At 40.8% G+C, this 26,117-nt stretch overlaps 1 protein-coding gene across 1 annotated transcript in view; it reads right to left on the bottom strand.

Moving 5' to 3' along the window:
* SUSD4 (sushi domain containing 4) overlaps positions 1-26,117 on the bottom strand; it is a 66,063-nt gene that overhangs the window by 5,098 nt on the left and 34,848 nt on the right. Inside the window, exons 2-4 of the mRNA XM_088052348.1 lie at positions 24,430-24,642; positions 17,048-17,227; positions 13,279-13,467 (exon numbers count right to left, since the gene is read on the bottom strand). Of these exons, the coding sequence (XP_087908474.1) occupies positions 13,279-13,467; positions 17,048-17,227; positions 24,430-24,642 (582 nt within the window). The remainder of the gene's footprint in view (positions 1-13,278; positions 13,468-17,047; positions 17,228-24,429; positions 24,643-26,117) is intronic.

Below are 26,117 nucleotides of genomic sequence, written 5' to 3'. Positions count from 1 at the left end.
GATCTCCGTGGGACCACTTGTGGAGTGAGGTCTTAAATATAGCAGAGGCTGAGCTTGTATTAATTAAGTAGAGTGGTTTACTTAGGGTTAGGTAAATAAGAAAGAATTGCAATATAAACATGTGGGGCTTTTCCTGTCGGCCCTGGAAGGACAGCCCAGGCAGATTAACTCCATGGAGAACTGAGGGAGCACTCTGGAAAAGAGCAGTGGGGAAAGCAGCTCACAAGCAGTATTTTTACAGGAGAGGAAACTTTTCCACTGTGTAAGTGTTGGTTGATCACTGCTTTCTTAAGTGCTTCTAGCACAGTGAAAAAAACAACCCTACAAAGTGTAATGATGTTTCAAATGACTGCATACTGACCCAAAAGTGGCTTCAGTTACTGGATGGCTGCTTTTATTTCCCTTCAGAGGCAGCTCCCAGCTGGCTCAGTGCCCCATCTACAGGCCCTTCACTTCATGCCTCTCATGCAGACAAGACCTACTGCATTGATTTAAATAATGAAAATGACATCTCTGGGAAGAAGAATCTTCCCAGAAATTACAATTCAGCTGCTTCTCCCTGTGAATCTTGTTACATGAATAATGCATTTCATAAAAAAATACACAAGATATTAAATGAATCTTCAAGAGAGGCTGATTACAATGTGCAGCAATGTCTATTCCCCATCCTCTAGAGACATGGTTTTGTTTGCATTTTCACTGTCAAGGCTTAATAATAACTCGAAATCAGAGTAAGTAATTCACATAAAAATTCACATCCTCAATGCTCTGCACACTTTCCACAGTCTCTGGGCCCACAAGAAAGAGGAATACTTTACTGGGAAGTCAACTCAAGATTGAAAACAATTTTCTTAAGATTAGAGCGAGGTTGTCAGACTGAAATCATAGGAAAACACCTATTAATAATTCTTGTATTAAAAAGAAAATGATCAGTGAGAACCATGACCCTGGCCTACCATAAGGAAACCTGGTACATTTTTATTACCCATGATTAGAGCAAGAGAATAAAGGAAGAGAACAATTTAAACTCTCTGCAACTGAATTTTGCCAAGCTCTGGCAATGTGCAAGAGATGTGTAGATGCCCACAACCTTTCTAGCAATGAGCAAGTAGAACACAACTTATCACGAAGAGCAACACTCAGAGAAACTAATTTTCCCCTCCAGCAATGTAGCTGCTACATCATCCCTAACCTTTTAATGTCATTGAGAGCCAAAGCAGCCTGCTGAATAGAAAAATCCCTCAAAGCTGGCATCCCAGCAATGTGGGTCAGCTCAGGAATGACACATTTCCAGGCAGATTTAAAGCACGTGGGGACAACCCAGATATGGAGCTGTCAGTCTGTTTACAAATGGAGGTGTGTTTTATAACACCCAAAAACAAGAGGATCACTCTTTGTGTAGGATATGTCCCAGCACTAAAAAGAGTGCCACCCCTTCCACGGACACATCTATATTTCAAGAGAAATGTCTGTGTACAGGTGCTGCCTGTGAGCTCCTGCAAACAATTTTTCATTGCCCTGCCAAGCATTAGTCACGAATTAATCGAGGTTTATGGAGTCATACCTGCCAACAGCTCCTGCATGAAACACTGGGAACCAGCAGATGCAATGAAACAGGTTTGGAACAGGGCTTTTAGCTCAGCTGAAACAGTGCTTCATTCTTATGTCAACTGGGCTGCAAGAGTCAGGGATTCTTCCATGGGCAAACTGGCCCACACGTACAGCTCGTAGCACTCAGGTTCAAAGCCTCTTTTCACAAATCAAGTCAAAGATATGCCACAAACAACCCTAGATGAACTCACTTTGAGCTCTTAGTCGTACACTCAGTCCTTTTCTCAACTCACTTCATTCCCACGGTTATCCTGATCCAAAGTCCTTTAAAGCCAGTGGAAGGACAGCCAGCAAGTGGCCTTGGTTTTGACCACAGAAAAGAAAGATTATGAAAGTCTGGAGGGCTGCTGAACTCTCTTGGCTCTTGGCCAGAAAATTTTTAGTGCAGAGCCAGTCACCTTATGGGGTCTGAACCCTTATTTATGCCAGGTGCCAGTATATGATACCGGTTACACGGATGAAAGGAATGTGTCAGATCAAATATGGAGGGAAACTCAGGTGACCTAAGGTCACTGAAGTTTTTTAGAAAAGTTAAAATTCTAGCATTCCCAGTGATGAATGCTAATTGTGTTTGGAAATTACAAGCCATGGACTTCAGGCAAATGCATCAAACTCACAGAATGAAAAGAGCCATAAACTGATTACAATAAAAGCCTGACAAAATAATCTGACAAGTACATTTTCACTGCCAATAGCAGGATGCACAATAATCACAGAAACAAGGGAATTCTACTTCAGAATGTTCCCACAGATCAAAAAAAGCCCTAAGTGCTGTTCTTAAATATAGTAAATCTTTACTACCAACAGCTTTCAGTATCTTCCCTTTATAAGGCTGTGGAGACTTTAATGCTCTAATTACAACATCCAGCATGGATAATCCAGTAGTATTTTCTGACGACCAGCATTAAAAGACCACATGCCTGTGTCCTTAACTTTGGAGCTTGGCAGAGGGATGGACATAATTCAAACAGTGTCTGCTGGTGGTTCTGCAGCAGGTGATCCTGGGTCTCTGGATCTGTCTTTGTACAGCAATTGGCCACAGACTGTAAGGGGATTTACAGGAACTTTATAGCTCAGCATTCTCAGCTGAAAAGTTGAATCATTCATCAAAAAGAAAGAGCAATTGTGTTTATATGGCAAACAAATCCCTTGCTGGATGCTCAAGAGTCCTGTTACTCAAGGAAATTGAAGGGAAGAATTCCTGATTTGATTCGATTTCATGGACTTCCCTGCCTGCTCCTAGGAGCTGCTGGAGCTGAGGGCTCTCCTCTGAGATCAGCTTTCTGCTCTGGCTGATTTTAATGAAGGGCTACCACTATCAAGAAGAGCTTAAAACCTGGGCAGCTGAGCCTTGTGTTACCAGCAGGGTGACACTGTGGCCTGGAGCAGTGGTTGGGCTGGTGTGCCCCACGGAACATTCTCTCCATCACAGCCTCCGCAGAGCTGCATCCCCGGGAGCAGGGCCAGCAGAGGGTGGCACAGGCTGAGGGCACTTGAGGAATTAATGAGGTTCACCCAGTGATTTTTCCTACCCATTATGGTCAAGAAGCTTTTTAAACTCTGCCCTGAGGATCCTGCAGTAATTCTGCAATGTTGACACTGGAACTGGAGGAGGGAGGGAAGATTTTCTGGCATTAGCATATTCTCAATTAACATCAGTGGCAGAGAATAAAGACACTGCATGACTTTTTAAAAGCCACTGGTAGAGAGATAACAGTGCAGTTACAGATATTTACACTGCTCAAACCCGTGTTTTAGTCAACGCTCAAAGGCTAGTGGTTTTAGTCTGTGGTCATAGTAGACAGGTACATCACTCAGGTTTTGCCCAGAGTTTTTTATGTGAGCCAAAAACTAAAAGCAAAAATGTCTTGAAGTACAGGACATTTGCTCATAAAAAAAAAAAGGGATAGGAACAAGCAAGCTGATTTTCCACCAGTGATTATTTGTCTCAAGCTACCAGTTCACCTTTTGTGTAGGACATTAATTTCTAGGTTAGCTGGGTTAGCAGAAAACCCCGGTGGTAAGGCCAGCCATTTCTGTCTGACACAGGAATGGAGAGGATTAGAGACATTTGCACCTTATAAAGAATAACACTTCTTCCAAACACATGGTGAATGCCTGCTCATTATGCAAAGAGTGAGAACAGATTAAGATGAAACTTCCAGATGAGAAAGACACAGATAAAAACCTGCCAGTTCCAGTGTGCAGGAAAATGCTGGTGTGTCTCACTCAGAGAATCATCTGAGGGTGGGGGGGACACTGTCTGCTTTGCTCACAAACTGGAAGAGGACAAGAGCTTCTCCTGACCCTCACTGGTCATTTTTGTACACATCAGGACACTAATTACCACCAGGAATCTGGACAGCTGTCACCTTGCCACTGCATCCCAACCAGTGTTTCATTCAAGCTGTCACTTACTCCACGAGACCACAGCTGTGCATGTCCCAGCAGGTCTGACCCTTCCCATCGAGGGTGGCCAGGTCCCCACCTGAAGCTTTACTGGCTGGCTTCTGGGGCCTAAGGAGGGATCTTTTTCCACATACTCCCTCCAAACAAGCACATGCTTAGAGATGCAAGATCTGAAAATTATATTTTTTATAGGAACATAGAAGATGAAGATTATGTTTGTTCCTTTTCCTGTTTCTTTATGAGCACTGTGCTAATAAAAAAACCTTGGTTTCTTGGTTCCCTCAGTGTCATCACCCTTCATACATTCAGAATAGAACAAATCATCAACCAAGAAGTTTTTCTCTCATATTCAAAAGAATTCCTGTCCAGTTCACCTGACAGACCTACTTCCACAGGTACTACCAGCAAATTAATCACACCTGCACTGCACAGTACAGAGCCTGAGGAAATGAATTCTGCACTTTAAATACTAAAAAAGGGATTTTTCTATTCTATACTTAGATTTCAATTTACAGAAATCTACAAAACCCAATGTATTTAAATTCTAAAACAGCAAAACAAAAATTCCCATTAAAATGTCCAGTATTCTAAGTAGGATGCAAGAAAAACTACAGGACTTAACTGCTCATATCCAATCAAAAGCTTGAAGATGAAATTTACAGGTTTGTAAAAGGAAGGAAATAGCAAATCCAGTTGCTTTAAAATAAGCCCTGTCAAAACATCTCATTCTAAGAACAGCTTCTTAATGAGACTTTTTTTAAAATGAGACTCTTCAGGAATGTAAGCAGAACAGAAAGCATTACTGGAGTAAATTTTCATTTATGGCGAATATCAGCTTCACAATATCCCAATGAAACATTCCTTCAATGAATGCTGGTGGCACTGTGAAGGGAGGCTTGGTGCCTATTACAGTTGTACTGGAACAAACTTGGGGGGCATTGAATTTGTGTTCTGAAAGGGACACCATGCTTTCAGGAAATTTTCTGACTACTCATTCCCACAGCAAAACAACAGCACCAAGAGTAATAACAGAATAGAAAGTTTGGGGGAAACAACTGACTACTCATATATAAAGTAAATCCTATTTAAGCCTGACTGAAGATGTAAAGTAATGAAGATACAAGATGCTTACTTTGAACTCTCAAGTTGCCAGAGAATTTATTTATTGAAAGCCTAGAGCAAGGATTATTAACAGTATTGTATTCTTAGCCAATAGTATCCAAATTCTTTTCAATCTTAACCTTTCTTGATTACTTAACCTTCACAATGCCACTTCAATGTTTTCTACTGGAAAGACACCTAACAGGTAAACAATTTCTTCTCAGCCACTCAGCAAGTAAATGTTCAAGTAGGCAGGAACATACCCCAGGTCTCTTGGCTCCAGACTGCTGGCTGTACCCCTAGCAAACCACCCCTGGGAAATTCTGAACCACATCTGACAGTGGGGTAAACCTTTCAATGTGCACACAGTGAGAAGAACTTCTCACCTTCTACAGAGCATGAAATTAATTGAATAGCTAATTTTTTAAAGAAAAGCCGCTTCTCTGGTCTAGCTTTGACAAACCATTCTCGCTGAGAATTCCATGAAACAGTATAAAACTATTTTCAAACACGTTTTAATAATAATTTAATATTAGCTGATTCCAAAATGGAAGCAGACAATGTTTTACAATCACTTACAGTACACACTTCCTTCCTGGAACTGCAAATTACACAGAAGGTTTTGCAGTTCCAGTCAGTTGAGCTCCTACAGGAGCATCATGCCAAATTCACAGTCAACCTCAACAACTCTGCCCTTCCCAGCACAGCATCCTGTGAAACATTGATATCAATGCTGAAGTCTTTAGTTTCAAATACATTTCACAACAAATACAGGATGAAGCACACCCCAAGTGATCTTTTTCCTATAAATTACAAGTTAAACAGTGAAAGTTTCATTAAAACCACAAAAAAATTATAACAAGATTGCAGCTAAATAGTTAGAACTTCTAGCAAATGGCCTGCAATTACATTTAAGGAAATATTTATATTCATTATTAATATGTGAGTGCTTGGAGCACTGTGGTCTCATTTACAGCAGATAATTTTGGTTTTCTTCATCACTTGCTTCCAGTTTTGTTTTTTTCCTTCCCTCATGAGTGAATGGCTTTATGATCAGCAAAGGTCTTTTTAGGACTTTGAGAAGCTGATGCTGGGATTACACAGACACTTTGCAGTAAGGAATTAGAAAACTCCAAAATAAATCAAGGCTTGGGTATTTGAAAGGCATCCCAGGATAACCTGAGGACTGGAAAAGGTCAAAGTGGTTAAAAGTATAATAGAAGAGGGAAGAGAGAGCAGTCAGGAAGCTGGCTAAGAAAACCAAACAGCCAAAGGCTCCTGTCAGGAATGTCTGAAAAAGCCAATGCTCACTGAAAGCTGGATATAGCAGTGGGTTTTTATGTTACTTTAATCCCTGTTTTTTGAATAGCTTTTTCCTCTTTGCTATAAGCAAGAATCCCTTGAGCTTGTGTGGGGTTACCTACAGTCGTGAGGGACTGATGGAGACAAGGAATGCTGGAATAGACAAGCTGTAATCCAGGGTTTACCTGAAGGCAGAGGAAATCAAGCTATACCACATAAGGAAGGAAAAAGCACAAGGTCCCACTCCCAATGGAGAGTTACAAGCTAAAAAAAAAGGGGGATGCAGATGATCTTAGCACTGTAATTTCACACACCATCTTACAAGGCCAGGAAGGCATGGAGGAGTGCTGGTTTCTGTTATTTATATTCAGTTCCCAAGTGCCTGCCTACACTGATTGGTGAAAGTGCCACCCTTTAAATATTGGGTTTTATCTCTGGAAATGAACAGGTGAGTAGACTTCCTGATGCACAGAGTCCATAGCTACAGCTCCCTCCATTTGTGGAAGATGTTCCGTGAGTGCACTGTGTGGCCAAATTTAATTAACATGTCCATAAAGGATGTTTGATTTCAAGGTAGGCAATGCATTATTTTCCCTTCCAAGCAGCCTTGTCAGATAGAGATTAATATCATAAAATAGCCCTCAGGAAGAATTTTTGTCTGCTTTCCCCTACCTAACCCACAGCATATTTAAAGCATTATGGGTAAAACACTACATGCATCTGGCAGCTAATATGGAACTTCAGGGCAGAAATTATGGCTCCATGAACAAGTTGAGATGTCTGGCTGATTCTGGAAATGCTAAGGAGTTTCTGAAAGCTACAGAGGTGATAGAGCAGGTGTAAAACAATGATTTACTGTGGCAGTCCTGTGCAACAAGAAATACCAAAGACATGAAAGAAACTGATTACAAGATGTCATTCTGTTGCTTTCCTGAAAAACTAAGGACAGTAGAGAAAGCACCTATTTCAATCCCAGCCAAAATCAAAGAAGATTTCTGCAATGCAAAAAAGGAGCAGTCACTTAGAAATATAATGCTATTTATGTTCTTCCATGTCTTTGACTTTGGAGTCTGTTCTCTATCCTCCATCCCTCACAACAAGAGCTGCAAAAAGCCCACTTTGTTGTGTATCCGTTCTGTCTTGGATTTGGATGAGTTTTCTTCATGTTTCACTTTGCAATGCAGCTGCTGGAGTTAAGAGATTGGATGACTATTTAGCAGCATGACTTGACTTATCTGTCTAGCATTTCATGTCACTGTGCTCCTTTTGAGTTCATTTATTTTCCACACCTCTTCAGCTGTGGGTAACAGATCAAGTTCACCATTTTCCAACAGCACAAAAATCCAGACACTCCAAGTTAAAGTGCTCACCTTCCACACTCATACATGGATGCATATAATTTCTGCACTCCTGGGTGATGAATGAAACAACTGTCTACCGTGCAGAAACAAGCAGAGTTATTGAATTACTTTTTCTAAAGAAAAATATACTCTTAAACTTCTTCATCACACTTGCTTTCCACGACAAGCACCCCCAGAGTGAGACACTGTCAGCCTATTTCATCCTTTGGGTATCAGGCTAAAGATGTCACTGACGTAAAGGTATTGCCCTAGTAAAGGTCCTTAGATATATGGTTGTCAGCTGCTATTTGAACATTTACTGCTGGTTGTAGCTTCTGAGTCACACATTTTGCTGTAGGCAGTGAAATACCACTGTAGTCAGAGCTATTAAAAACCAGGCTATCAATATGTCCTATGATAACATTAACTCAGTTAACCTGGACGACCTCTTTGGCAGTTGAGTAAGATTTAATTTATTCTCCCTCCTGCCTGCAAGCTGAGTAGGTGCAAACCTAAAACAGAATCCTGGTATCTACCTCACTTAATTTCTCAGTACCACAGTGTTTCATAAGTTGCTTGTATTGCTGCCCTCTGCTCCCTCTACAGGACTTCTATCTGTTGGAGATGTGCTGCATCAACATTATCATCCCTGAGGATACACATCAGTCTGTCATGTTGGAATTTATCTAAACCCTTCTCAAAGTCAGCAGAGAAGCACAGAGAGAAATCCATTTGTACCAATGTATAACATCTCAGGCTTAGGATTGCTTGCTTCATCCCATCTCCTGAACATAACTGATTACAGGCTGACTTCTATCCTTTTTTCTCAGAGTGTGGCTCTGTTCCTTCAGGAATTTAAAGGATTTTAAGCTCCCAGTTTATCAGACCGACAGCTCTGTGTCAATCACTGTTCGTGGCATTAGGAATTGTTACAGAAGAATGTAGATCTGTGAAGCTTTCTTTCAAAGTGTCCAGCATGGAGCTGGTTACAAAGTTTCAGCTATTTTGTTTTGAACTACTACAAGGCTATGGCATTTCATCTGTAATATCACCCCCTTCTGTCATACCCTTTACTTTCTAGGTTCTAAGTCAGAATTATCAGCCCCTCTCCTTGAGTGTCTATCCCCAAGCTTGTAAGAAGAAAAATTTTAAAGCTCTGTTCTGTATTTTTACCTGTCTTTCCAGAGTAATTTTTCCCTGAAGCATACTTTGTTGGTTTTGATTTTCATCTGGCTAACCCATTTTTATTCTCCAGAAATCTCCTGGTGCCCAGGTAAGAGGGGTTGGGTTCCCTTGCACTTCCAGCTTTGTTGTAAAATTTCTTAATTCTTTCCTTCTCCTACCTTTCTTCCACAGTTTCTATAGTTTTCAGAATCCTGTCAGTATCTTAATGGTTGCTTAGCTTTGTATCTTTTCATCTACCCTCACAATGAAGTGGGTTTTTATTCCAGAGTTCAGAAATACCTTCAGGTTTTATTCTGTGTTTTTACTCTCTACTGAATCTCTCCTTTGAAATCTATTCCTCATATTTGTTTCATTTTAATTTCGAATCTACGTACAAAAATTTGAAATTTTCTATTTTACATTCTTTCAAGTTTAACCTCAGCTGGTCCCAGAAAGCAGAACTAAGTTTTGATATTGAAATATATTTGATTTCTTGCAAGACCAGCTTTTCTGTTCAGCTGGGATGATGCTGAAACAAGACATTTTAGATAACAGGATCATGTCTATTGTTTGCAAATTGAATCAACCTGTTTTCCCTTCTACTCTTAAATACAAAGCCAGGAATTCCCAATGACACTATCCACACAACTGCTTTATTTTCTGGCACTATAATCAAATTCTCCCAGCCCTTCCTCTCTTTATCTGCTTCCCTTGCCACTCCCACCCAGCTCTTTATAAGAACTATTCCCTACATCTCCTTGGAAGATTTCCAGAGGGCATGAAATATTAAAATACAGACTCCAGATGGCAAGAAATGTAATCATATGCAGATCATGCACCCAAAGTACTCATGGCCAAGGTTTCTTTTTTCAGTTTGGTTTGGGGTTTCTTGGGTTCAGGGTCTTTGGGGTTTTTGGGGGTTTTTTTCCTCAAAATCCTGTGTAACATCTTAATTCACTTAAAAGTACCATGTCATAAACATCTCTTAGTTTTAAATGTTTTGTTTCACAGAGTTCCATACAGGTATGTTTTCAAGTATTTGTTCTCCTCTGATGTTTTTGGAAGCCTTTTGATTTATTTTACAATTAATATTTATACCCCATGTGGTATTCTTCATTCTCATTAATTCTGCACCCGAGTTTTGCATACCAGATTTTATAGAAGGCAATCACTAACTTACATAAGTTTCTACAGATGGATAATTAACCCCAAATTGGTAATTTAAAAATCAAATTAAAAAACCCAAATCCCATTTTCCTTCAATTTTCTTGGAACTGTCTATTGAGTTTCAGTACAAAAGAAGGTTTAAAAACTTTCTGCGTAATTGTGGAAGTCCACTAGAAAAAAAAAGGAAATTAAGGAAGTTAAAGAAGAAGAAAATTCAGTATGAAGATGCTTCATCTTATCTTCTAAATGACTGTAAAATTTTCTAGAACTGGTAAAACAACACTGTTTCCTTTACTGTCCTCTGATATCGCTCAACCATTTCAACTGAAGCCGCCCAAATGATTCAGCTTGAGGCTGAAAAATCAATCCAAATGTTTTAAATCTGGCAAAGGTACAAGCATTTAAGAGGAGGATCTCATAGCAGCAAACACTTGGCAATCTGAGCTAGAGGCATCCTTTTTTGCCAGAGCCATACCCAGTGCCCTGGCCAGATGCAAACAGCTGTTTCTGAGCAGTCGCTGCTGGCTCTGCACTGCTGGCTGCACTTCAGCGCCAGGTGACACAGACCCTAATCTCTGCTCTGACTACAGCAGCACTGATTTCACTTATCAGAAAAAAAAAAAAAAACTTAACAAAAACTTAAGAAACAAAAATTAGTCTCTCACCCAAGCTGGTGGAAGCTCTGTGCTCAGCAATACTGAGGGTAAGGCTGGGAAGCATTAGAAAGCCTGATGTCCAATAGGAGCCCCGTGGTCCCTGGTGTGACCTTCTATTTAAACAGAGCCACAAACCCTTCATTCAGAATTTATTTGCCCTAACAAAGAGGAAAAACTTCACCAGATTGATGGATAGTATTTTTGTGAATACACACAAATTTAAGAAATCCCTTCTGTGGAGGCTTCAACAAGAACATACATCTAAATGAGGAAGCTGTAAGCAGCATTGTTTATAGGAGAATAGAAGCTCTCAAATGGTTTGCTATAGCTTCCTAGCAGTCATTTGCTTTTAATCATTACCATATTAAAATACTGAACAGGAAATGTCATTACAATACATTTTTAATTGAACATGGAAAGAAATAAATGGAATTAATTTGTTATTTGAAGATTCCCTCTGCGAAAAACACTGCCTGGTGAGATTACACCGCACACGTAAAAGGAATGCTGAAGAATGAGCTTGACATTGGAATGCAAGGTGGAGAACAAAAAAATATGCAGGGAAGGAATTTTGTCCACTAATTAAGAGTAGTGGATTGCAAAAAAATTCCTGGAGACAGGCACTCTTTGCATAAATCACTTGAACAAGCACTTTCAAACAAGGGCATCTCGAATTGATTTACTCTATCTGGATTTTTTGAAGATCTCTGCACACCTGCTGAAGCAGCCCCACAGCAGAGTTCACAAGGGGAACTGTCAGGAATGACCTTTCAGTGCTGCTGGAAGCTCGCTCTTCTCCCTCAAAGCTGAGCAGAACCAGCTCTTGCAAGTGTTGTGCTCCAGATTTGCTCTCCTGTGGTTCACTTAACAAATGCACTGATGGGATGCCCACGTGAAACCACCACAGAAAGGTTTAGCATTTAAAGAGAGCAGTAAGAAAGTGATTCAAAGGGAGGCTGAATCGAAACCAGAACTCAGGAGGCCTCCCCGATGGCCTTGGCTCAGCGTCTGGCACACACCGACTGATCCCTCCATCACAGATCATCATAGTTCAGTGGGGATGGTAACTTTTGACGTGGGATTGAAAATGCAGAACTGTCAGGGCAGAATTTCTTGCCTCATGTTTTAAATTACCAAGAAAAAGAGCCTCTCTGTGACTTTATAATTCAAGCAAGAAACACTGAGCACATGAGTTTTCTTGGGTATTTTGATAGCAGCTGGGATCCTCACCTGTGTTAAGTGACAGTACGACACAACTTTTTCTGCTTCACGTGCTTGACTTTCATGCTCTTATTTTTCTAACTGAAGAACTGTCATTTTTATCAAATCAGTTATATTGTTTGGATTAAGCCTAACAGGGTCCTTCTGATTTTTTAATGTGTTTTCCATGCTATAAACAACAGCAAACAAGCCTTCCAAAAATGGCTTACATAGAGCTGATTGAGGATTAATCTTTCATGGTGAGCTAAATAAACAAACAAAAAAATCATCTTGTTTTGTCATTCCAAAACTGCAAAGGCATTTTTGAATTTTGGAACTTGAATTGCCAACTAAAAATAAGGATCATTTAATTATTTTTGTGCAGTTTACCACTTTGTTGATGCTTTTGGCAAATTTTTGCACTTCCAGAATGCTTAGCATTTAGTTCAGTGACATAAGCATCACATATGAATTCCTCTAATTGCTTTTCGCTAAATTCTACACGTTGAGAGCGTCCTTACAGGCTTGAAATAGAACAAAAATGTAATTCTTTCAGGGGAACGAAATGCAGAGGATGTATTTGGATTCTCATCACTCCCTAGGATGTTTCATTCAAGATGTAAAGATGGAGGAGGGTAGTTTATGCAGTTTTGGCAATGTATGGAGCAATCCATCCGGTATCACTGTTTTAAATGTCTAGGTTGCAAATACAAATGTACTGCAACACCCTCCATCCCAGCTCTAGTCACAGATTATTCCTTTTGGCTTAGTAGGATCTACCTGTTTCACACTGAATGGTTTTTATGTTCCTCATCAATAAATTAGCTCAGTCATTTTAGTTGTCAATCCTTCTTTGAGGTTAACTACTACGAGAGACAGCGAATACTCGAGTGTGCAGCGGCGTGTGGCGCTGAATAATGACTGCAGCTGGCACAGCCCAAACCAAGAGCTTCTGTGGAGTATTTTTTAGCTGATCATGGAAATCTACCCATATGTGTAGGAGCTCGGACCATCTGCACAGGAAGGTGAGTTATGTAACTTCTTCAGTGTTTTGATCAGAAAGGCAGCAGAGAGTTTGCATTTTAAAGGCAAAGCAGTCAGTAGGAGCTTTCCCTCTTGCACTTGGGACACTGCGAGAGCAAACACTACTTGGGGAACACCAAGAGCTGAGGGCACAGCAGGCTGCACACAGCAGAACCCACACAGGCTCTGCACAGCCAGTGGAAACACCACTGAGAGTGGAACCGTGGCTACAGCCCTGAGTTAGAATCACAGAGAGCATGCAGATCCTGCAAACTGGAAAGATAAACAAACAGTAAGACATTTACCTTCCACATCAAGGCACCTAGGTGGGCTATCTGACCAGATAAGGTTATACATGCACTCAAGGATCTCTGCCCCTTCTAGTTTATATCCAGGAAAGCACTGATAGTACACCACTGTTCCTACGGGGAAGGAGGCCCCGAACTCAGATATGTTAATGTAACTATGAGGAAGAACCAACGGCCTCAGGCAACCTGCAAATTAAGAAGAGGGAGGTTTCTTTTATTATCAAGTGCTTATCTCAGTCATCTTCACACATCTCAGTTACAGTTTCTAAATTGAGGAGTGTGCCGTTTTTCATCCTCTCCACTATGAATGGCGTGTCTGCATCATCTCCCTCAGATATATCTGCCTCATTATCCTGTTTCAAGCCCTTTTGTTGTTTAGCCCACACGCTTTGCTAGCGTGGGCTTAGCTCCCAACAAATCCAGGAAAGGTTTTCCAAAACTGACGGTATTTTGTTTAACAAACATTCACTGTTTCAGCAGATGGCAATTTCTTTTTGAGGTAAAATCTTTAATAAATTAAGATTGTCATTTATATAAATGGTGAGTTTTATTCCTCCTAAAAATGACAGGCATGTAAACCCTCTTAAATATTAAAACCGGTCCTGTGACAATGTGCACGCAACTGTAAAAGATTTGCAGGCAGAATTAATGACTTTGAAATTCTAGTCTGAGAAAGTTTAAAGGGACATGACTTCCTAGCAGCAGTCCCATGATAAACATTGAGCGAGGTCTCAGACTAGGTTATCAAAAAGTTAAGGCACCTGTTATCATCAGAAACTGTAAATGTAGTCAGAATCAGAGACTGTGTTCCAGTTCTGCTTCTGGAATTACTCCTGAGGGATTTGTATCATGGCTGGTACTGAGCACTGACAGTTAAATGGTCACCAACCAAACTTGGGGCAACAAAGAGCAACAAATTTAACAGATGGCATGTCTTTGTAACATGTCACTCCTCATGGCCCTGAAATGACCCTCTGGGTAATACTTGATACTGTTTAATTTTTTAATTTGCAATAATGTGGAAAAAAGATGACTAGTAATCATGGAATGAAAAACAGTATTTTAGAACTATGTGACTAATGGAAGCTGCATTATGGCAGTCCATAAATAGGTCTCTTGCCACTACTAGGAATTTGTGAAGGATGTTCATAGGACTCCCATAATTTTAAGCTAGAGAAGGAAACAAAAATCAGTCTGAGAACTTCTTGTAAGGTACTGGCATTTAAAACAAAAATCCTCAGCAGCATTTCAAGCAGCCATTTCCTTGCAATGGTCTTTTGAGGGAGAGGAACAAACCCAAAAGAAAATAAAAGAAAAAGCTTAAAAGCTTTTTTCAGCATGCTGTACCACCAAAGCAATGATTTTGTAGCTGTTGAAGCAGTTGGTTATATCCCTGCTCAAATAAAGCTTCAAGCATCCTATCTGCTGGCTGCTGCTTCTACTCTGATCAAGAATGCCCCTCACAACACACTAATTCCTGCAAACTGAGCAGCCCATCGAGCAGGACGACATAAGCAGCCCCCAGTGGGACAGAAAGAGCACAGACTGCCCAAGCAAGACCAAGTTTACTCTTCTCTGAACTGCAGCAGGGAAAATTTGGTCCTGCTGGCTCAGAATTTTAATGCTCATTATGTTCCTGTTCATGCAGGACAGAGATTTATTTGTATTTGTATGACAGCCAAGCATTTGTGAAAATTCCTAGGTCTCCAAACAAGTCAAGCTGCTTGAAAAACTTAATTTTTCCATTTTTTGCTAAGTAACATAATGATGTTATTATAATATAATTATAATAATTATAACAATATAAATAATATCATATATTAATTAGATATAAATAATTATATTAGATATTATATACTATATATTATATACACTATTATATATTATTATTATATCATATCATGTTATATTATATATAAGTTAAGTAAGACTATATTGTAGAATAATATAGATAATATAATAATATAAATTATTATAATAATTATCATTATAATACTAGTAATTAATATTATTATCTCATGGCAAAAATAGAGGTTAGATTCTTATACATTGTACAATCCTTCCCCACTGCTCTGGCAGGGAAAAAAAGATATCTTAGTGTCGTAAGACTCTTTTGTAATGAAAGGGCTGTAAAAATGTAACTGGCAGCCTACCTAGAGCAAGTAGACAAGTGGCTTTGATCTTACCAGTGCCTGACATAGCAAAAAGAAAATTCTGGAATTCTGCAGTAACTTTATGGAGTTTGGCAAAATATGGCAGGGTCTGGAATCTGAATTGCCTATTCTCTGCCTGCCTGGTAATCACAGCACTTGGGTCTTGTGCAGTTGGTTTCTTAACTTTTATTAGGACTGCTTTTATTTTGAAAAGCAGTTTATATTGACTGTAGAGTAGGAGCAATTGATTGTGTTTCACAGTATAAACACAGCAGCAGAAGTAACAAGCCAAGGTGTACTTGGGGTGCTTCTGCTTACTCAGTAAATATTGCCTGTCACAAAGTTTGCACCTGGATCTTTGGCAAATGCAGCAGCATCTGCAAATCAACCTTTTAAGCATTCATCTCCCCTTATTGCAAGAGTCTTAATCTACCTAAATTAGGTGTGAGGTGCACCCCCACAGAAAGGGGCTGTACACTTCATACCGCCACTTGTGATGCCATCGCTGATAGGATACCCCAAAATCGATGCCTGTTCTGTTATGGTTTTGCAAAGCCTCCCCTTTGCTGCTAGGCCTGTTCAGATACAATGTGTGCATCCAAAATGCTGAGCTAGCCTGGTAATATGTCTGAGTTTCTGCCACAGCCCAAGGCAAGATCTTGGGGGACAGACTGATGTGCTATTGCTGCTGAGAAGTGTCCCAGCTCCCCTGCCTGCCTGCCCTGACTCTGCAAATTGCTGTGACAGTGTAATTAAGTGCCTACAGAGAAGTGTTAGCCCTACGAGGCAGCAGATGGGTTTGAGGAAAGTTGGGACTACCCCAGTCTGCTCCTCAGTTAAAATCTCTCGCTGCTGTTCAGTGGGCCAAGCTTGTTACCAAGACGTGACTTGGTTAAAACAGAGTCAGTGCTACTCAGACGCGCTTATTAGAAATGTGAAGGGAAAGTGAGCCCAGGGTTATTGAATTTTCATTCACTAAAGCTGGCTTTCCCCCAGCCATTTCTCACAGTCTAAGCTGAGCTGGGATCCCATGCTGTTGATATTTCTAGTTCTACAGCTAATGGCTTTTCTGGCCAAAATCATCCCCGTGCACACCCTGAATTTTCAGTCAATACGTAAAGGTTTAATGGACTGTGAATCTAATCAGCAGTTCTGCTGAAAACTTTGACAGAAAAACAGGTTCCAGTTTCTCTCCTCTACTCCTGCCTTCTGCACAAGGTAAAGGAAGATAAAGTGCAGTTAGAAGCTTAAATTTTTCCACATATTAATTGCTGAAAAAATGCAAGATGCCCATCAGAACTTATGGCTCATTACCTTGGCTTGGTTTTTCTAACTTTTTGATGCAGTGTATCTGTGTCAGATTTGAGATTTGCAAACAAAAAAGCAGTATTTAAAGTAGTTTTATAAGCATGGGAATGTTCAAGAAGCGACATCTTTCCTGCAGTGAGCAAAGGGGAGGAGAAATCAAAAAAATCTTAGCAGCAGCACTACTCAAACACTGCACTGTGGAGCTTATCAGATCACTGACATTCTTACAACTGCAGGAAAAAATATATTGGCAAACTACCACAAGCTGCATGAGCTATACAACAGGACGTGCTGGAGTACTAAACCTTGACATATGGGTAGATTATCCCATGTTCCATCGTCTTGACATATGGAAACCATGTTGTCTAAGTCAGGGTAACGGATCTGGAATCCTTCATGACAGCTGATTATTAACTTATCGCCAGTCCTGTATGTCTTGTTATGAACCTCTGCATCTTCAACATGTGGAACAAGGCAATCTGTGACTTCATGAGAAAAAGAAATAGTAACTTAATTAAATAAACATAGCTAGCTATTCAGTAATCAAGCTCTTAAACAGAAGTTAGCATTCAATATAAGTGCTCTGCTTAAATTGTTTGGAAAATACATGCAATTCAGTAAACCTGCCCTTTCCCTTGTAAACCACCATTTTATGAAGTCTGTAGCACTGCAGGAGAAGCTGAGGTGCTACAGTAATGAATCGTTCCCCCAGCCTTTTTAAAACCAACAGAATTAGGAGCCTTTATGAAGACTGTGGTTAATTTTGACCTTCCATTCATCATGTGTCCAAATTACACCCCGAAGTCTGACTATCCCAAGGTTCCAGGTGAAGGCAGACTCTGACAGCACTAAGGACAGGACGAAAGAAAAGATAAATACAGATATGGCACGAGGAACACAGAAAAAGCTGCAGTTTTAGCAGAGAGACAGATGAAAATCAGTTACATTCACAAGGATTTATCCAGCTCCATTCCACAGAGTTCATTATAAGGATGCCTTCACTTTAAATCTCCTTGACTGTGTTTTAAACCAGATAGTTTTGTGTGCCTGCATTCATATGCCCTTAGAGGATGTGATTTTTAGGGTCCTGAGCAGCATTTCGAGTTCTTGTATAAGACTCTCAGGAAGGGACTGCAGACCTGAAGTGATAATACAGGGACGGGCTCCAGCACCTGCCTGTGACACATTAATCAGACAGTCACAGATCTTACTCTAGGTACCAGTGCCAAAGACACCAAAATACAGAATGAAACTCAGAATGCTGAAAGTGGTGTGATGTGGAAAGTGGAAGCAGGGGAAAAATCCCCTGGTAATACTGAATAATAGAGAAACAAGCCAAGAGGGTATGAGGGAATAGTCTGAGTGCCTCAAAGTTCATCCTCATCACAACAGCAAAGTGAGATGAAACAGAAGACAAGGAAAGATTAAATATTGGGAGAAAAATTTTATTTGTCTGCCAGCAGTCAATCCATGACAGAGATGGTAATAAAAGTTTCCAGGCATCAAAACCCAGGAAGTATTTCAAACACAAGAAAGACAGAAAAAATATTTTAAGTCTGTGTTACGCTATTTTATTCCCCCAACACTTCTCCTATGAGACAATTATATGCATTTAGGAACACTGTATTTATTAAGGTAAAAAAATAAATAAATCCTTTGAGACTTGCATAGAAGCAAAAGTTTCTGCCATTTTCATGGGTAATTCTTGCTAAAGAGGAAAAGGCAAAGCTAAATTTGTGTTTAGCAATTAATTGTTAGCATGCACTAAGCAAAGTGACAGTGACAGCTTGTTTGTTTAGAAGCACAAGTACAAGGAAGATAAACTGTCATTTAGCACAGCACTCACAAACTACCAAGAGCAAATGTATTTCATAGTGTTTTTATTTAGTTAGGCAAACTAAGGTGGGGTTCTATTACTCTGAGACTCCATCAGTAAATTTTACTGACCTGAAGGGGCACAGTGTTGCTCCCCTAGTTGAAACATACTTTGTACCTTCCCATCACAGAGATGTTTCTAAAATACATTGTACTTAGCTAACTTTTTGGTATGGGGCATGAGCACGTTATTAGTTAAAAATTCTTCTATTTCTCTTTTTACTTTTTAGCTTCTTGGCAGCTGCTGCAGGTGCCTCCTGCTGCTGCTAGCAGGAAGGGCTGGCAGCCTGCCAGGCCAGCAGAGAAACTGCAGCAAGAAGTTTCCTTAGAATTTATTCATTTATAAATGCACAAGTCTGGGAGGATCCATGCCCTAACTAGAGGTTGTAAAATACACTGCCAAGGGTGCAGCCATTACTTTCAAAGATGGAACAGTTTTCTCTCTCTCTATAAAGTTAATCAGCAGAGAAGACAGCAGAGGATGTCCCAGAAGAAAGGCCTTCCACTAAGCCATAAATGCTGTCATGAAGAGGCTGTCCTGGGCACCCCAGAGGATGGGATGAGAGAGATGGAGAACCTGCTTTGCAGCCACGCAGCAGGAGGTTGGAGATGGATGCCAGAAGATAACGTCAGTGAACAGCTCCCTCTCTTGCCACAACATCTTTCTGTTGCTATACAAATAAAAGAGGTGTGTGTACACACAGCACAGTAAAACATGAGATTTCACTTTCAAAGTGGGGGAAATTGATTCTGTAACAATGATCTATCACAGGGACTCCATCCCTATTATTCCAAGGAGCAGCTGTAGATGGGATCATTTTAATCGGATAGATGTTGGCAGAGAACAGCGATAAGTTGCAGACTGCTCCGTCCTCCGCCTGCCACATCCTGGCTGACTTTGATAACAGGCTTATTACAAGCCCCAGCTAAACACCAGACCAATGGACCACAATATTACAGCTCTTTTTCCTGATGCCTTGCAAGCAAATGCTTTCCCACTGGCTGAATTCATATTGTTTAGCACTCAGTCAGGCATAAACTGCAGTAGCCACCTCTCCACAAACAACTGGATTAGCTGGCACAAATTCTGCTTGGAAAAGCTAGAAGGAAGTGACTGAATTTTAAAATGTCCTGTCTTAGAAAATAAACTGCTTTATTCTAAGTCCTTCTCAGCAAATCCGTGGAAGCTGCTAAACCTTTTAAGGGAATATACAGTCTTTAACCAGCATCAAACAGCAAAGGCTATGACTTACACTCCTTTCTGGCAGTCTTACATGATCTGCTTATATCTACTGTGTGAGTATCAAAATGAGCCAGCCAAAAGGACACATTTCTTATCTTGCAGGGGCAGAAAGAGGTGGGGTAGAGCCAGCAGGCTCAACACAGGCACAGGGGCTCACCTTGCCCTAACTTTCATGAAGATTTGTATATTAGGAACGCATGGCTTTAGCAAACCAAGTGTGTCCCCCATCACAGAAGATCAGTCTGATGAAGAAAATTTGTTAAACAGTACGGTTAGAGTGTTTTTCTCGGGTACCAACCATGCAGAACCACTCAAAACTGTTCCTTCCAGGCCATGGGGAAGGAAGATCACCCTGCCTCCTCCCAAGAGCACTTGGACCACAACAGCAACTCAGAAGGAAGGCATGACCTAAGACACCATGGAGATGGCCACACCATCTACGGGTACCAGCTGGCCTGGGATGGATTGTATCTATTGCAGGTGAGCCCTTACCATGCAAAAATCATCCCTGGTCCATGCTAATCCAAGAAGGTGCATGTAGGATTTACTTGGGAGTACTGCTGGATGTTGGTCAAAACCATGTCAAGGACCTTTGCAAGACTGTAAGAGCATGTACAATTGAAAAACAGTGTCCCAATCCCTGCTCTGGCACAGTTCTGTTTACTATCTGTACGTAAATTCAAAGGCAGAGGTCTGGTAGTCCCATGTACCTCACTGTGGCCAAGTCTCTGAATAAGCCTTGACTACATCGAATCACACCACTGGCAGGCTGGGAACAGAGAGAAACAGGGAGGAAGGATGAAAGGAGTATGATGAATTGGTTTGATGCAGGCACAGCTCATCTATACTGTGTGCTCTTTAAAGTACACATTTAAGAGCAATATTGTCTCCTGTTTTTTTAAACTAGTGTTAAATCCACAGTACCACGTTATTAGGATTGTTCTGTGGATGGCAAACACAGTATTTTAGTGCATATTAAACAACACTTTATTGTCTTTGCTTGTATTGCAACAGTAAGCTGTGGCCTGGTTACAAACATCACAGAGTGCTCATAACCAGACTTAAGAATAAGCAAACACCAAGCAAGACAGAAAAGAGATGGGGAAATAAAAATATTCCAGTCATCTCACAGACTCAGGGACAAAGGCAAAGCAAACGGAGGGCTAAACGTCCTACAGGAAAGCTGTAGCCAAACCATTTACTAGTCCACTACTTTCACTGCAGGTTTATCATCCCTGTCAGTGGGAGAATGAGGCACTGAGAACATCTCCAAGGTGTCTGCCTGCAGAAGCACAGGGAGAGGAGGGCACAGCTCTTCGCTTCGTTGCCATCTCCATGCAGACTGTAAATTTAGATTCAATCTCATAGGAAAGAGCTAGCGTTTGTTCCAAGTAGGGCAACAGCCTCAGCAGCCACATTATCACAGTGGGAGAAGATTAGATTAAAGTGTGAACAACATGACATACTGCTCTTAAACAGTAAATACAAAATTCCTACCTCAGAGGTTTGGTATTTATGTGCATAACCGTATTAGAGCTGATGAAAGGTACAGTCACAACATGCTGTAGATCAACATAAGAACATAACTCTAAGCATACAGATTTTTGACAGGGCATTCACTGGGCACCAAGTCATGCAACTTAATTCTCGTCCTGACACTTAAAATCTCCTGCCTCTTAACGAGAAATGACAGACCTATAAAATCAAATTGATTGGGTGAAGAGCCCCAGGCAAACGTATTAGTTCTAAAATCAATTACATTCTGAAACAGGTTGTTTTGCTTCCTTTGGTAAATAGCATCCATTTGTGATTAGAGATTGTGCTAGTAAACACATAACGACAATTAAACGTACATAACATATAGACATATAATTATCCTTTGCCGAATCCAAACTCCTGAGGATAAATGAACTCCAAAGTACAGAGTGTTTTTACTGTTCAAGCTCAGCTGGCACTGCCTGACATTTATAGATGCTGGGATGAGAGGCATGTAGAGCATGCCATAGCCCATGGAGCAGCCAGCCCCTGCTGTAAATGGTAAACGCAGCATAAAGTTTATTTCACCTTGTGATAGGTAATGATGAATGGGAAAACATTAACTTCTCCCTTCTCCAGCAGGTGCTTGAAATTTCAAATTTCTTTCTATATATCATTACAGAATTTCTGCAATGAAGACTTTTATGTATGTCATTAGACAGCTGAGAGTCACAAACCCTGTTGTAATTCACTCTTAACTCGTCTCCAGATGTGCCACGTTCCTACACTGTCCACCTCCCTGCCATGGCCCTCTCTCAATATTCTGTTCCCAGTATGCAAAAGGATCAATCTAAAAATCACTTAAGCCAATGCTTAGGCTTCATGGACTGCCACTGAGCCTTTGCTTAGTATTTCTTCTGAATCAGTGGTGCTATTGTGCATTGGAAAGAAGAATTAATGCTGTAACCTAATACCTGAGGTATTATTATAATGTTAATCAGGGAAGTACTTAAGCACTTGCTCCACTAAATCCTAAATCAGGGTCCTACTCTTTGGTCCAAATAATAAGAAGCATTTTTGCATCTGGCTAATTTTGAGCACAGAACTTTAACAAGACTAATCACATAATTACAGTTATGCTCCAGCTTAAGTGCTTTGCTTGATCAGAGCATTGACTAGCAATCCTTTTTAAGCGTTCTGTGCTGGAAAGTAATTATTATCTCTAAAGCAACTGTTGTCACATCATCCATCACATCCTCATCTTCCAATTTCTTTCTTTTTTGAGAACACCTGGCTCCAGTGTTGATCACAATGACATTAGTGGCAATTTTTTGCTGATGGCATTGTGATCAGAAACTTCCTCCGCAGATTTCCACTGGGCTGGAGGGCCTGGGAAGAGGTTTGAATATTCAGTAAAACACATTAATGCTTATTTTAACAACTGCAGTGGATGATACAGGCAACATTTCAAAGATGCACATCAACATTCCTAGTTCCCTGCTGTACTGAAGGAAACAGAATTTCCAAGTATTAAAGCTTTTCCTGGTAGTTCCAATAGCCAGTTTAGACACAGGCTGCTGTCACTCTCTGTGTATTTTTTCTTAAATAACCATGAGATGAGACAAGGTCTTTTATGAAAAGTGGCTGTCACAGAAGAGGGCACGATTTTCACATATAGCTATTTTTAAAGGCAACATGTTGTTCCTTTGAAGCTGACCCATGTGACCATATGATGAGGTGCTATTGGCACCCCTTTGCCTTTACTTCCAGACATCAGCTGTCACCTCATGGGACAGCTCACGACTGTTCCCCTCATGGCTCTGTAGCCCCTGGCCTCACACATGTCCAGGAGAACATCTTTTACCGAAAGCTCTCCTGCCAACAGGCCAGCTGCCTGAAAGCCCACGCACTCCTTACCAGCTGCCTCTGACTACTCTCTCCAATATCCCACGCACCTCTTTCCCACTGGCCACTGTTTAAGGTTGTTCCCTTCACATGCACATCCTGACTGTGCTGTGCTTGTCGCTGCTGTGGCACATATCCCTGTCCTGTCACAGGATTCTCACACCCAGCCCCCCAGGATCACAAACAAGTACCTGCAGCTTTTATAAAGGCTAAATGATGCACGATCCTATGCAGTAAGTGTGCCTGTGAGCCACATAAGTCTTCAAATACCTCTGAATAAAGTCCATGTATTTACTTGATTTTAAATGGTGAAAGGTAACCTGAAGTAGAATTTATCTCGCTCCACCATGAAGACAATGAGCCAATGGTTAATGTCTTCAGTGAAGAAGTCACAACACTAAAATGTAAACACTTTATTTAACACTTTTCATGTCTCTTGACTTTAATAGCTCTGTTGACCAAAAATAAATCAACAACAAGGACAGGTTATATCTTTAATATACTTGGTGAAATAAATAATTTGTGCTGCTTGGGCATACTTTGGCCAAAATTTACAGTTATAAAATTCAAATTAATCCTGCCTCTAAGACCTAGAAGAAGAAAGCAATGTAACATCCTAAGTATTTAAAACCAAATACATTTTCAAATATACAATAAAAATAAATTGGTTTATGCCATAAGAGTCTGAATTATCTCAGAGTAAACTTCTACCCTGGCTTTAAACTTTTGCAGTCGTGCATTTGATTTTGCTACTTGACTTATGCATACATCATAAAATACTGTTGCTTAAAATTCCTGATTAGCAGGAGCAGTTGCATTGGAAATTGATTGTATTTTGCTAGTAAAATATTGCAGAAAACAATATTAAGTGGGCAGCTCTAATAAATAGTTACAGTTAACTTACGATGGAGGCTGGTTTTCCTCTCTGCATCAATTTGTAACTAGTTAAAAGGTGATGTTAAATTCTGTTTCCACATTTCTTTATGGCCCTTTCAACACACACAGCCTCTCACAGTACAAGTTTAACTGACAAACAAGGATTATGGATGAAAAATTAATACATATATCCATTAAGACACACTGAAATGGAGTCCAGCCTGCTGTGTTCTGTCCAGAGACACACAGACATGGAACATGGACAAGTGAGAAGAACCAACATGGTGAAGAGCTTGAAGAAAACTGACTTACCTTCTTGTAGGCACACAGGTTTATCACTGGGTTTCCAGCTCAGGGAGCCATTAAAGTGTCTCACACAAAGTTTTTTGGAAGTACCATTGAGCCTGTATCCTTCTTGGCAATGGAACCGGACCACCACGCTTTCAAAGAAAACACCTGCGCTGGGCGTCTTGTAGCCATGTTCAGGAGCTCCAGGATCAGCACACGCTTGCAGGTCATCAAACCCTGCGCCAGACAAAGGTACAATCAAACTGTGCTCATTTACTCCTCATGCTTTTTCTGTCTTTATCCATTACCTTCATGAGGACCTTGTATCTTCCATATTGATCACAAACAACCCTGCTTGGGCACCAGGTCCTCCAGAGCTGGGAGAGGACCCACCCCCAGTTACAGCTGAAATGCTCAGCTGACAGAAGCAGTCCTGTCTTTTCATGCAGCTACTGGGGAAGCAAAAGTCAACCACACTCCTTGGTAGCTGCCCTGGATAAAAATAAAGCACTTGACCCAGCCTACCAGTGGGGATTGCTCAGTAATGTATCTGTAATTACTTTTGGGGACTGTGGGATTTTGGAGGTCTCGTGCAGTCACTGGTAAGAATAATAATGTGTCAGAAGCAGAGAGGAAGAGGAAGTAAAGAGGCATAAAACTTAACTGCCATCCAAAGACACAGTAATTGAAACAAGAGAACTGCTAAGTACAGGGATATTTCAAGATGGGAGGGAGATCTGCCACAGGGGAAAGGGACACTGTGATGTTGGATGAATGTGACCCCCTTATCACTTTGGCTTGGTGGCCCTACCACACTTTCCAAACACTGTTATGGGAGTGCTGTATTATTTCATTGACACCAGAAGGGAGTTTGTAAAATCCTTTACCTCTACAAAATTAACTGTAAAATAACAAACTAAACCCCAAAAGTTGCAACCATTAAATGTGACTGCTCATCACTTTATCAAGCTCATTTCAATGTCTTTTGCAGAAGTGGAAGCTTTTTTTTACTGCAAAGCAGCAAAGGTTTAGTGCAGCACTGAACAAGGGCTGCATACAGAAAGAGAAAATAGCTTTGGAACAGCAACAGCAGGGGGGCAATTAATGCCTGCGGGAGGGATGCCTGGAAAATGTGAAAATCATTGCATGATAGTTTTAATGTTTTGATTTTAAAAGAATAGTATCAGAGAGCCTCAGCTACTTCCTGCATGATAAGATTGAGATGACTCCACGGTGCAGTCAGAGAGAAGGAAGATATTATAGTAAAGGACTTTTCAAAATAAATCTCCTTTTCCCGAGGCTAAATCATTGCCTCTGCCAAGAGCTTGTTGTGACACTGTGGCAGCCAAATGGAGAGCACTGAAGGTGATGAAGGGCTCTTGCATTTGAGCACTGGATGTCTCTGCTCAGTCCCCTGGCTGACAGCCTCTAGTGGAGAAGCAGAAGGCCCATACTGAGCCACTGTGTCCCATTCCCATTGCCTGCTCCTGTGAGATCAGAGGCAGGACACACTGTGGAGTCACCAGGGTGGATTGTGCATTCCTGATTTCCAAGTCCTGTGCTGAACACAGCCAGGCTACAATCCCAAGGATGTGACGTGATGGACAGAACCCAGCCTGAATTCCATGACCAACAGCCTGTGCCTCTCTGTAGTGCCCCAACACCCATGGACCTCTCTCTGCACCAGCATCCCCTCTCCTGGCTGAAACAGC

This window comes from Pseudopodoces humilis, chromosome 3 (genome assembly GCF_049639895.1).
Source record: "Pseudopodoces humilis isolate 2021_Gansu_Grassland_sample_001 chromosome 3, ASM4963989v1, whole genome shotgun sequence".
In the NCBI taxonomy this organism is placed as follows: Eukaryota; Metazoa; Chordata; class Aves; order Passeriformes; family Paridae; genus Pseudopodoces; species Pseudopodoces humilis.
Note: the sequence above shows the minus strand (reverse complement) of the source record. Positions and strands in the feature narration are given on the sequence as shown.